Source organism: Phyllostomus hastatus, unplaced genomic scaffold, assembly GCF_019186645.2.
Source record: "Phyllostomus hastatus isolate PE091 unplaced genomic scaffold, TTU_PhHast_1.1 phas_scaffold_78, whole genome shotgun sequence".
In the NCBI taxonomy this organism is placed as follows: domain Eukaryota; kingdom Metazoa; phylum Chordata; class Mammalia; order Chiroptera; family Phyllostomidae; genus Phyllostomus; species Phyllostomus hastatus.
Genome location: NW_025334041.1, coordinates 15,494,316 through 15,508,103, shown reverse-complemented (window position 1 = coordinate 15,508,103; position 13,788 = coordinate 15,494,316). Strand labels below are relative to the sequence as shown.

Genomic DNA, 13,788 nt, shown 5'->3' with positions numbered 1-13,788 from the left:
ACAAACATTCACAAGACAACTCCCTTCTGACTCTCCCGCTTGGTGAGAGTATCTATACTCTGTTCTTCTCTTCTGGCCTCTTTCTAGTGACTGAGGATACATTTGTTTGGTAACTAGAACCACCCTTGTCCTAACTGCAAAAAAGTACACGTTCTTTCAAAACTCATAGTCCACAAACTTTCCGATGGGATGACATTCCCAAAGTCAAACTTGAAAGCCATCAAATCAGGATCACACACAGACATGCATTCATAGTCGCTAACATGTGTTCTTATATTTCTCCATGACTTACATTTGAGAAGAGTTCTCTTATAGATCCAGTGTCATAAACCACTGGCTTCGAGCTGTATTTTTACTAAGTAGGATGGCTTTAGGGGGTAAGAAAAAAACACTTCAAAAATTTAAAATAACAAAAAATTGTTTCCTTCGAACATACAACCAGGCAAAAACATCTCCCACCCCTTCAGACCTGCACCCCCAAGAGAAAAAGGGCTTACGTGTTCAGACTTCTCCTGGTCTTTTTTGTCCGTCTGCAAAAACTGACAGTTGTCTCTCGCCAGCTTCTGGACCAGCTCGATTCGCCCCATGTCATCTCGCTCCTGAAGCTTGCACATCACCCCTGCCTTCAGGGTTGGGGAAAGAGCAAAGATGTACTTAAATCCACAGTCCCAGGACATGACACCGCTGCACAGTTCACCTTAGAGTAAGCTCATCTTCTCTGTCGCCAGGACTAAATCATGGTCCCGGGAAAACAACTGGTCTTCTCCAAACTGAAATTGTATCATTTAAATCAAGGACTGCCACCTCAAAAGTCTTCAAGTTGAGATCATTGATCGGTCTACTTTGAGAGAGCGAAGGGCCGGGCAAACTAAATCATTTGCTACTAATGTGTGCTCCTGATACGCCACTATTTGTTCCTGACAGCCTGTTTCCTGTTACATAAGCAAAGCCTAGCAAGAAGGTTAAAAACTCATGGGAAAGTTAGCCAGGAACCACTCTGGCAAAAAGGGTGAAGTGATACAGAGTTCTAAAAATAACAGGACACAACCTCCTGATTCTTTAGCTCCACCAGATCATTCCATGTACAAATACACAGTTTACAAGATCACAAGGTTACTTTTTTGTTATTTTTTTTCACAACTGGAAAGTTACCATGGATCATTATTATCAAAATACTTTCAATGTTGCAAAAATATAGTGAAAAGTTTATTAAAAATAAACTGGGAAAAAAGGCTTAAAATTTCTTGAGGACTTGGAAATGATCCATAAAGCATCATATTTTTTATTACCCCAAAGTACGTAAGTAATAATAACTATGAAGGAGGAGAATCTAGGACTTTGATTAGATGAAAAGATATGTTTGTTATACACAAGTTACAAAATATTTCTGCTCAAACTCTTTCAAAAATGGTTCATACTGACATATCAGGACATGACCTAATAAAGAAATAAAAAGTGACTCTTAGCAGAAAGAGTCAAAATATGGAATTTTTGTTTTACCTAGGACAACCTACACGATTTAAATGAACTCAGCAAAATAACCAAATGTGCAAAGGGGCCAGAACTGATCACACAGCTTCATGGTCTTGCCACTTAGTGCTAACGACACCCATTAGGTTGAGTGGGCATCAGAGAAATGGGGCCACACATGCAAAGCAATGGCTACACCTTTATTCCCCAGGGTGAGGGCATCTACTTATCAAGGAGTTTCTCCAACAAGTAGGAAGGATACAAAAACAGAACCCTAAGTGGCCCCAAATCACCAACTTCTAGAGGACAGCAAGTGGAATTCCCTCACCCAAGGCAGAGATTTATTTTTACAACATCCTCACAAGAGGTATTTCAGTTTCTTTCCAAGGTTTCCTTGTACAGACATCTCAGTTTATCTTAAGACAGCTTGCATACTTTGAAGGGTCAGGATTGTTGGAAAGTCCCTCGAAGGCTAGACAAAACTCTGAAACCACTGAACTTCAACCCATGAATACTAATTTTGCCTTTTAAAGCAATTAACACTCTACTATTTATTCAATATAACCATTTTTCAAATATTTAAATACCAGTATTTGTGATAGCTTCCTTTTAGCATTCCCCATCTATATCCCCCAGCTCTCTGTTTCATTCATTCATTCATTCATTCATTCAATTCTTTCTTTCATTCACTCACTCAATAGATTTTATTTGAATAGCAGTCATGTGCTAGGATCTACCGCAGGTTCTAGGGATAGTGGTGAACAACAACTGCAGAAAGACGAAGTGCCACATTGCGTTTACACGCAATAAGGAATATGGATTGCATAACATACAGATATGAAATATCAGGTGGTGATACACGATGGGAAGGGAAATAAAGCAAAGCAAGGGTTAGTAGAGAAATGACCAGAGGATTCAGACAGAAATGTCAGGGAAGGACTCCGTAGTCAGATAACATTTGAATGGAGACCTAGCAGAAGTGAGGAAGAGTGTTCCAGGCAGAGGAAGAGAAGTGCGAGGGCCCTGAGGCTTGGGGGTGTTGGCAGCTTCAAGGGAGACCGTGACTGAAGCCAAGACGGGTAAGGGGAAGGGACTGGTAGGATGGGTGGGAGAGGTGATGCTGGCCCAAATCCTGTGGCTTCCTTACAGGCTGTGGAAGGAGTTCAGATCCTTTTTCCGAGCAAGACGGAAGCCCTTTACAGAAGGTCTGAACATAGGGGCTGGTGTAGTCTGACTCACGTCTTAACAGGCTCATTCTGTCTCCCAGGCTGAGAAAACACTGCTGGGTAGGGACAAGTCGTTGAGGCTAGAAGACCAATTAGGAGATTGGGTTTCAAACAAGAAATGGCTTGGAACTGGTGGTCGTGGTGGAGATGGTGACTAGTGGTTAGAATCTGGTGTTCTTCAAGGGAAGGGGCAGCAGATTTTGCTGTTCCCACGATATCTGGCCTGAGCAGCTACAAGGGTGGGAGTGTCATCTACTGAGACTGGGGAGGCTGGGGAAGAAGGTCTGGGAAGGGATATGCCTAGGAGACACCCAAGTGGAGCTGCAGTCTGGGGGCTCAGGGGAGAAGTCCAGGCTGGAGACAGGACTTCGGGAGTCATCACAGTGTAGATGGCACTTAAAACCAGGGGAATGAGCGAGGTCACCAATGGAGTGGCATAAGCAGAGAAGAGATCGGGGGACCGAATCTCATGTTTAGGCATTGGGAAGATGAGACGTAACCTACAGAGGAGACGAAGAAAGAGTGGCTGTAGGAGGACAACCTGGTGACAGGTGAAGAAGGTGTACCAAGGAGCCACTGAAATCACAAAGGCAACAGGCGCCAAACAGTTGACACTGAACTTCACAAAAGGATTTGGTGACTTGACATGTAGCTTTTTTTGAGAGAGAGAGAAAAGTGGTAGGGGAGAAAATCCATCTTAGCTTGGGTTCAACAGAGAATGAGAGACAACTCTTCTCCAGGGTTTTGTTATAAGAAATGGGGCGCTAGCTAACGAGTGAGGCCGAAGGGAGTTTTGCTGGCTTGCTCGTGTAAGGTGAGGGGTGCTGCAGCAGCTGTATCTTCATCAGAAATCATCCAGTATGGAGGGAAACTCGATGGTGTGGGAGGGACAGAAGGCATTTGTAGGACTGTGAGAAGAGGCTGGCGGTATGAGAAAAGAAGGCATTTCAGCTGCGAGGGTTGGCAAGTTTTCTGTAAAGGGCCAGAGTGTAACTAGTCTAGGCTCAGTGGGCCGCGTATGTGGTCTCGGGGCAACTCCGCAGTTCTGCAGTTTTAGGGCAAAAGCTGCGAGAGCAAGTGCGTGCCCGGAAGAGCACCGCTGCGTTCCAGGGATACTGGACTCACAGAAACAGGCAGCAGGCCGTGGCCTGTCACCTCCTGACCTGAGGGAAGAAGGGACTGAACGAGGACACAGTGGAACGAGGCTGCCAAACTTCACTAAGGGCCCACGTGACTTATCTTCAGACCCCTTCTAGGTCCCAGCCTTCCTCCTGAGGGTGCATTTTTGTCTGGCAGGGTTTTAAGAGAGCCCTAAACCTGAGATAATGCTAAATATGTGGGCCAATCTTGAAGACACTTTCGACATCAGGAGGAGAGAGTAAAGAAAATCAGCCGTGTTCAGTATCCTCCTGTAATTAAGAAGGCAAGGCAGCTCCTCAGAGAAATTTCTACACAAAAACGACTAACATTCTTTAAATGTTTTGACATTTAAAGGAATATGTTTCTGTCATCTGGAAAACGCACTTATGTTGACCATCTAGAATTTCTTCTCTCTCCATCCACATCATCCGCACAGTTGTCAATATCCGGTCCTGCCCGTGAAGAGGAGTTAATGTCCCTGCGACCTCAGGACCGGGCCCCTGGCTGACGGGTCAGCAGTGTGATGGATTAGTCCTCATCTCTCCACTCCCCAGGGCGGCACCTGTGGGGGGGGTCACAGTACAAAGGACACGTGGAGCTGGGACCAGGCTGGGGCGGACATGGGAGGAAGGCACCACAGAGCTGTCTAATTTGGGAAGTGGGGACCAGCCTGTCTCACCAGCACAGGCTCCAAAGACACTGGGCTAAACGCCCCTGGGCTCCCACTTGCAGAGTCTTTCCTTCTGCTGGCGGGTCCCATATACATTAAAACAAAACAAGACAAAAAACTGATAATATCATCATCAATAAAAGGGTGGGACTGTGTGAGGAAAATTTAAGAAGTTGACTTGAGTATTTTTTCGGTTCTGTGTAAGCATGAGTTTTTAAGGAACTCTAAACATTCTTTGTATCATATGCTTAAGATTCTAAAAACAGACTTTTCTTTCTGAAGAAAACAGGTTTTTATTAGAACCTGAGACTTGGCTCCACAAATTATGTATCTTAAACACAAAAGGCTTTTATTACTTTTTAAATGGGTTTCAGATTGACTTCATGATTTTGTGTTTATAATCGAATCTTCTAATTAAAAAAGGAATACTGCTGTCTTGATTTTCTAGTTTCTGCATGATTCCTAAGATGCGTTTTTCACACGGTAATCAATTCTAAGCACTCCCACATAACACATAACAAAAAAGGCTTTCTGGGAGGGTTATGACCCCTTCCTTATTCCCTGGAGAGCCTGGAGAACAGAGATGCCCACACATCCCACATCATTCTACAAGGCCGTCCTCTTTGGAGGCTCCACACTAAACCACATGCTTTCTGGGGATCCCTTTTAAAGCTCCATAACTTAGTGGTCCAATTCAAAAGCCCATGAATTTATAAATATTCTTCAGGAGCTTTTTTTATGGCAGAAGCAGCAAGATGACTAACAGCTCCTGATCTAGACTTTTACATTCCTGGACTGTTTCATTCACTGATGTCAAATTAATTATAAACAGTTTACCTAACACTGCTAGGCCAGAAAAAAAAATAAAAGATTAATGTGTGTCAGAAGAGTTATTTAAGAGCCTTACTTCAAGGTCTACTTTGAAAAAAAAACCTGTGCAATGTGTAATTAAAGCTATTCATATGATTTTCAGTATTCGAGAAATGTTATGAATGTAAATGAAAAGTCTGTTTCCTTTGTAAATGGAGTCATAAAAATGTTGGGCTCATTTTTCAGTGGCAAAGTGAAACCTGGACAGGATCCCCCCAGGAGAAGCTGTAGTGATAAATGAACAACCTTTACGGCAAAAGGTGAAAGAGCACAGTTGTGTGTGTGAAACATTTTCTGGATGACTGTAACTTTTAAAATCACTCAGAGAAAACATCATGCAAAATTGCTATCCAGGGAAAATCCAAGATAAAAGAGTCCATCTTATTTTCACTTTTTTTTTTTAATCCTAACCCAAGGACAGTGTTTCATTGCTTTTAGAGAGAGAGGGAGGCATGGTGGGGAGGGGGAGGGTTAGAGAGAGAGAAAATGAATACGAGATGACGCTCCCACCAGCTGAGCCACACCAGCCAGGATGAAAGAGTCCACCTTTTATGAAGCATTTTTACAATTACGGAATGCTATTCAGTATGAATTTAGGGTGTTTGAACAACTATTACAAAACAGAGTCAGTTCTTTAAAAATTAAACCTTAAATAGAAAGTCATAAAATATTTTTTTTACGACTTGAAACAGAAAACCGAAGCTGCAGAGTAAAACACTGATAGGTTAGGATGGTATGTCACACTACTCCATTGTCTGTACCTATTTCCAACAAAGAAAATATTAGGAGTTCCTTCCAGGACAATTCAGAACACAATTAATAATAGAAATAACAATTATTATTATTATTATTATTATTATATATTAGGGCAGCAAGTATTCATTTTCTCAAATTTCTTCAGAGAAAGGAAGGAAATTAAGAATCACTTCTTCCTGACTGACTGGAACAGAAAAATACTCCCACTGATGACTGAGGAAGGACCAAGACACATTCCCCGTGCACCTGCTCACGACACAACGTGTGATGGCCAAGGCAGGCCTACAAATGCCCAGGGCATCGCTGGTACAAGCCTCAAGCACCATGCCGGGGTGTCACAGGGCCGTGGAAATCATTCAGCGACTACCAGCCCCTCACTGTAAAAGACTGAGGCAATGCAAGTTCAGGGTGGCTCATTTCTCCCAGCCTCCTCCTCTGTGGAATCACTTGGGTCAATATACCACGCTGGTCGGACAGGTCCATCCGAGACAAGCTCTCCGTGGTCCTGCACCCTGCCAGAGTGTGCGTGGAGCAGGGAAGAAGGCAGAAACCATGTTTACATGGAGTGTGTTTCGTCGTCTATTTTATTCATATAATTTTCTCTTCTGATGAAAACGAAACATAATATATATTTATTTACTTGATGAAGCAAGGTGTTCCCTCATCATGTATATTTGATTCCTCATACTTCCAGACTAGAATAGGGAGGTCACCCACATTTTATCTTGCTGTGACCTGAGAGACATTCCAGCTCAGATCTGTATCTATTATGGAATACTGCTAAGCAGGGCAGCGGAGTTCACAAATAAAGAAGCAAAAAGAAAGAATAAGCAAATTCTAATAAATTCTAACATCAGTGATTCAAAAGGATCATTCTCTTCCTGTGACACCCATCCCGGCCTTAAATGAGAGCTGTCTTCAGTCTAGTACAGAAGAGTCACACTTTGGTTACTGATAAATTAACAGTCAAATATATATTAGTTAATTTACATAATTAACAGTTATTACCACTTAATATTAAAGTAATTGATTCCAATGGGGCATAGGGACAGTGAGAACAATGACTAAACCCAGTGGTCAATGGCCATCTGAATACATGTGAGCATTTCCAAAGTTTCACGCATTATAAATTACTCACTGAAGATCTCATTAAAGCCCTTAAACTAGAACCTGGCAAAAAGTCTGTACAGTCTGGTAAAGATGCTTTAATCCTCAGTCCTATGGAAGAGTTATCGTGAATGAAGGGTCTAGAATGTTTCTGTTTGTGAAGAGACCCTAATGGTGGCCAGACAGTGCTACTGCGGTCTAGCCGTGGTAAATACCTTAAATATTCGAGCCAAAAGCAATGTGATAAATGATCACGATAATGATAAGTCACCAGGCTAACTTTTTTGAGTACTACATGCCAGGCACTGGTCTAGCTACTTTACATACACTCATTTAATCTTCAAAACAACCTAACGATTACCCCTACTTTATAGCTGTCAGAAAGGCAGTATACTATGGTGGTTAAAAAAGCAAGGAGGCTGGAGCCAGGCTGCCTCGGTTTGATTCCTGGCCCCATCCATCCTTTACCAGCTCATCTGTGGAGTGGTGATAGTTACACGACCTGCCTCATAGGGTCTGCTGTGGGGTTTAAATACATTAATGAGAGCAACGACCTTAGAAGGGTGTCTAGTGCCCGTGAGGTGTGGCATACTAGATGTTACCTCTCAATGCTGGTACAGAAAAGGACATGGGGCACAGGAGAGAGGGGTCCTGGCCCTCCGCTGCTGTGGCAGAGCTGGGAAGACAGCCCCGGCTGTCTGGCCCTGAGTGACTTTTGGATCACTGACAAATGTCAGGCGCACGCCGCCTGACATTTGCTGTGACTCTTTTACGAGCCAGCGTGGCAGGCGCGTTTTATGTTGCTTCATTTCAAACTCACGACAACTTTATAGCATCGCCAGTTTAGAGAGATGAAAACCAAGCTTGCTAATTACTGCCAGCAGGGTGGGGACCCTTTGGTGACAACGACACCGATGCTGCCCTACAGGAACGTACAGGTTTCAGACGTAAAGAACTTGCCTACAGGCACCGGCTAGGAGGAAGCCAGGCTGGGAGGCAGACTCAGCTCTGCACGCACTCTCCACTCTGCCCGCACTTCCTGCATTACAGTGGGGTTTCTTAAGCTGAGAAGATTTTTTAGTGAGAAAAGAAAAAAGAAGGGATCAACACATCAGGGGACAACCAGAGTTTTCCGGTAGATGGGAGAACTGTGTACATGGCCAGTTTCTCTGGGGTTAGTGATGGTCTTACCCCTTCAGACACCCAAAGTTTTCTACTGCTGAAGGGCATTTTTTCCCCTAGTGACATATTTCATCACCTACAGGGAAGGAATGGCAAACCAGTTTCCACTTGATGTGTTTAAAATATATTCTGGAGCGAAGATTGCAATCATGTGAAATACCAGAGAGCTGGGCATATAGGTGCTTGCTTGCTTGGCCTCGTTCCTCCCTCCCTCCCTCCCCCTTCCCTTTCCCCCTCCCTCCTTCTGTCCCTTCCTTTCTTTCTTCCTTTTATAAAGATTTTATATATTTATTCTTAGAGGGAGAGGAAAGGAGAGAGAAGGAAAGGGAGAGAAACATGGATATGCAAGAGAAACATGGATTGGTTGCCTCTTGCACAACCTGAATGGGCACCTGGCCAAAAGCCAGGCATGTGCCCTGACCGAAAATCAAACTGGTGACCTCTTGGTTTGCTGGATGATGCCCAACCCACTGAGCCACACCTGTCAGGGCTGGACAAGGCTTTCTCAGGTGCATCAGAGAAGGTGACAGCTGCCTCCCCTCCTACGCAGCCTCGGCTTGTGATACCTGTAATTACGCATCCCAGTGAACTTGACTCATGACTTTCAAGCCTAAACAGAATCTGTTCCTGATCTAATTATTGATTCACTGGCTTTGAACGGTTTCCTGATTTCATTCCTTTGCACACCCTATGTGATTATGTCACTGCTGCCGCTGCTGCGGCCTCAATGAGCAAGCTCTGTGTGTTCTTTTGAGGCACACACAGAAATAAAAAGGCATGAAGACATACTTTTGCCCGTAGAATTAGTTCAAAACAAATAAAGAATAACTTAAGTTTAGAAACATCTGTCCCACTAATAACTTAATGATTACAGAAAACTTCAAGAAAGGAATTCCTGCCCAGGTTTCCTTGGGGGCCTGACAGGCAATTTCAGTGTGAACTTGTGGCCTGCAGCACTTAGAATATTTCCACAGCCAAATGACTCCAAACAATTCCTTATATGACCCTGTTAGCATTGCAACCTGTGCAGTGTTGCCTGGAAAACGTACTGTAATTATTCTGAAGACTTTTAGAACTTTAAAGGTGAAGCACAATGGGTCAACCAAGCTAAGACTCTTTTGCCCCCTTTTGAAGCTTTATTTGAAGCATACATAATACACAAAAATATGCACATATTTAATGTGTGCATTTTGATAAGTTTGAACATATGTGATATTGTGACACTGTCGCCACAATCCTTACAGGCGGCTTCCTCTGCAGGGTCGGGGCGAACGGAGCAGCAGCCTGCAGGGAGGGCTCACCTGCTTCCAGTTTCCGCACCGTGTCCTGCCTGGGTGCAGAGTCTGCCTGGGTTTCTCCGCCTGGCCCGACCTGCCCATTGTGCAGTACACGCCACAGTCCATTTCCAAGTTGCAGACTCACCTCAGCCTACTCCTCCCATGTTCTCACGTGAAATAAAAGTCAGGGGCTTATTTACTTTCCATACTTTTCTTTTTCATCCTCACAACTCTCCCATCAGACAGGTTTATAGGTGAGGAATCTAAAATTCCAAAGGGTTAAGAAACCAGCTCAGGCAGCTGGCTCACTAGTGATGCCACAGAGTGCTGCAGCCCGGCATCAACGGGGAGGAATTCGGAGGAGCAGAGTTGAATTACTGGGGACTTGCAAAAGAAAGTCACTGTTCTGCTTTTCTTTCTACTTTCCCCACTAAAAAAAAAAAAACCCTTTAAATGCCCTGTTTGACATAAAGTTAACAGCTGATAGCACCAGGGGGTCCAAGTTTTCAGGCTGCAATCGCATTTGGAGGTGGGTTGCTACCGAAAGCACATCCATGTCATGATAGGGGAGCTGGCAGAGAATCTCAGGCAGGTGCAGCATCATGGTGGCCCATCTGGCGGGGCCCCAGCTGGGCTGTGGGCGGGGCCCCTGCTGGGCTGTGGGCAGGGCCCCAGCTGGGTCGTCCTCGGAGCCTCCTCTGCTGTCCCAACGGGGTGGCCTGCCCAAAGGGTACTGCGTTATGGTTCTTCACTTCCTTCTCTTGCTTTCTCTGGGAAGTGGAGTATGTCTCCCTACCTGTCTGTCCCCCGTGAATAAAATCATCCATGTGCTGATCAATTTAGAGCCTTCCCTGTGAAATGTCTCTTTACAAAAATAGGTCCTTTATTCCCATAATATGACTACTTTACAAAACACAAAAGGCAAAACCTACATCCAACCTGCACTCTCTCACCTCTCCCAACGCAGAAGAAAGGTGACCGAGGGACGGTCCCAGAACCGATCATACCTGAGAACCCGGGACACCATCCGCTTCCGTCGCCGCCACGTGCTTGTCACTGTTTTCTTCATCTTGTTCAATTGCTTAAATGAATAAAAGAGAACAATATTAGATGCAGCATCATAAAAAATCTGTTTCAGATCATCGCCTTTCTGAAAGGAATTTGACAGGAAAAAATGTTAGGTAGATTCGAAAAAATGTAAATGTCAGTACTATTTTTTTTTATCACTTGGACGAACAGTTTAACCGATAGCACTGTGCAGTTTTCATGTGCATTATCGCATTTATTAAATCAACAGCAGCGGGAAACTTCGATCTCACCCTCCTTTTCACCAAAACCTGTCAAGACATCTTCCTGTCAAGACATCTTCCTGTCAATTCTGTGCCTCACTCAAACGGAGCTGGAGTGTAGATGAAGGTTTCTATCAAGTTCATGTCAGAACATTTTTTGATGTGATTTTTTGGCTAACAGTTCAGTGTTATATAATAAAGGAAACACGGTATCTTACACTTGGATTGCTCAGTGCATCGCCACCACCAGAGTCTGCACCGTGGAGCCTTGAGTCCACCCCTTCCCTGCACTTGCCAGCATCTCCCCCTCCGAGTTCTGTCTCCAGTTCTGTGCTGGGGCTGTCACCTCCTATCACAAAGCCCCCGATTCCAGCCTCACCCTAACACAGTCTAGCACAGGCACAACTGCTAAAATGATCAGTCTGTAAAAAATATAAAAAGTGCCACGCTTTGGACTATGAATCCTTATCTCATCAAGTCCGAACTCTGTTCATCATTGAGGGTCCACCTTGAACTCTCTAGCTTCTTCCTAATCTTCACCTTCACCTTGACCTTCAACACCAAAACATATTGCACCCAACTCTGACACAAGCACAGTGATTTCATTGTTTTTGTCTTCATACAGCTTGCTCTTCCATTTCGACAACTCTTTATTAAGCGCCTACTATGTGCCTGGCACAGGGTCATTCCTGTGAACACCACAGATGCGCCCTTGACCTCATGAAGTGCACACCAATGAGCAAAAGCTACTACTGCAACTAACAGTAACAGTAATAACAATACTTACAAAAATAAAATGGAATTAAAGATCATGATAAGTGGGGAAATGACAGAAAACCACGTGGAAGCAGTCGTTTTGGAGAGGCGGCATGGGGTGGTGCCTCGCTAACGAGTGATAGCTGGGCTGAGACCTGAGGGCTGAGATGGAGTCACCCGTGACAGGTGACAGTGACATGAGGAGACCCGCCTGGACGGAGCATAGGCCATGATGAATCCGGATCTTAGCCGAGGAACATGGGGAAGCACTGAGGAATTTAAAATCGGGAACTGCATGGTTTGATGTATTTTTTCAAAAGTTCTTTTTGCCTTCTTTGTGAAGAACAGACTTGAGAGAGGCAACACAGAGAGGCCAGTGAGGGGACTGCTGCCCCCTCCATGGTGAGAGATGGCGTTGCCTCAGACCAGGCAGGGGGCAAGGAGCTGAAGGAACATGGAGGGTCTGAGCTGCAGTTTTAGATAAAATGAACACAATCTGCCCATGAACTGATGGCAGGGGGTAACGTGAGGGGGGAGAAGAAGTGATCAAGGATGATTCCTAAGTAGAAGAGTTATTGCTGATATCTATCACAGTGTCTATTTTTTTGCCCTCTCCATTGCAAACCAAAAATTTAAAAAAGTTTTTTAAATTAAAAAGAAGACTATAAATATACCAACCTCGTTGACACTGAGGTTACCCACTGTACTCTTGGATTCAGTTTGCCTTGTTTTGTGTACTTTTAAACACTATGCTTTCTGCTCTGTATTTTTTAAAATATCATTTCATGTACCTCTCGCATTTGCATGCCTTTTACACCCACTTCTGCGCTGTACACACAGCATGAGCCCCGTAATTGCCAACGGGACGAACAATTTCTCCCCAAGTGACCAGAACGGCACGGCTTGACGATACCACTTATATAAGCCCCGTCTTTCATAACTGTTTATGAAAAGAGAGGGGAGGGAAATTCTGTTCAACTCCACGGGTACCTAGGACAACTCCTACCACCTGAGCATCTAAAGGCAAAGCAGGAGCAGGGAAGGTGGGCAGAAGCTTTTCTTCTATTTCCAGCAAGTTCCATTCGTGCTTGTTCAAAAACGGTCCCCTGTTGCTACTGTTGCTCGATTAGGAGGAAACTTAAGAATAAAGAAAAACACGAATGTTTTCTCTGAAAAACTAGAGGCGAATGCAAAGGAAAAAATAAAGTATAGAATAACAACCTAAATTCCACTTAAAGAGGCAATGGGCTGGAACTCCATTCTACTAATTGAAGTAAGGAACTCCACTCTACTAACTGAAGTAATCTTTTCTCATCCTGTAATGGGCCGTAATTTTCTTGGAGGTGGGGGCGCAATTTGATGCCATACCAATGACAAATGCACCCACATGGAGCAGCAAGAATACCTTAGCACTTAATTTAGGCTTTATTTGAACTTTTGTTCCTTCAAGTTTTAGTTTTGATGAAGAAAAGTAAATTTTGTATTTTTTTTTTACCTATTAAGTTTATGTTTTGTTTTTTAAAACAACAATGCTCTGGGTAGAGGTATTGCTTTTCCTTACCTTATTACTCTAAGAAATAGGACATTCAGAACAATGAAAAACAATTTCAGAATTGAGAGTTAATACTATTTTTTTGAGTTTTAGGCAAAATTCTTAATACATATTAACAGAATCAAGGGGGCAAGAGATCAGCACAAATGCTTACTTGGGACAAAAACTCAGTCCTATAGTTCCAGCTTCTCCTCGACAACAGTGCTACATTTTTTGGTCACGTCTTTGAAGACCTCAATATATTTGTCCTGCATTACACTTTGGTTAACAGAGCAAAAATCAGAAACACAAGCAAGTTAAGGGACTTGGCAAAGGGAACTCAGCAATCTGTCTCCATCAGCATAATGGAGAGACTCTCAAAGCTCTGGTGGACTCCTGGCCTCAGCACTCTGGTCATGAAGAAAAGACCTTGGTCACTCTCTCTTTTTTGAATCCTCACCCGTAGATATGGTTGTTGGGTTGTTGATTTTTTTTTTTTTTTCAGACAAAGAGG

At 43.8% G+C, this 13,788-nt stretch overlaps 1 protein-coding gene across 1 annotated transcript in view; it reads right to left on the bottom strand.

Moving 5' to 3' along the window:
- The window catches only part of RAPGEF5 (Rap guanine nucleotide exchange factor 5), a 222,077-nt gene that overhangs the window by 95,847 nt on the left and 112,442 nt on the right, over positions 1–13,788 (bottom strand). Inside the window, exons 8-9 of the mRNA XM_045827622.1 lie at positions 10,706–10,779; positions 498–623 (exon numbers count right to left, since the gene is read on the bottom strand). Of these exons, the coding sequence (XP_045683578.1) occupies positions 498–623; positions 10,706–10,779 (200 nt within the window). The remainder of the gene's footprint in view (positions 1–497; positions 624–10,705; positions 10,780–13,788) is intronic.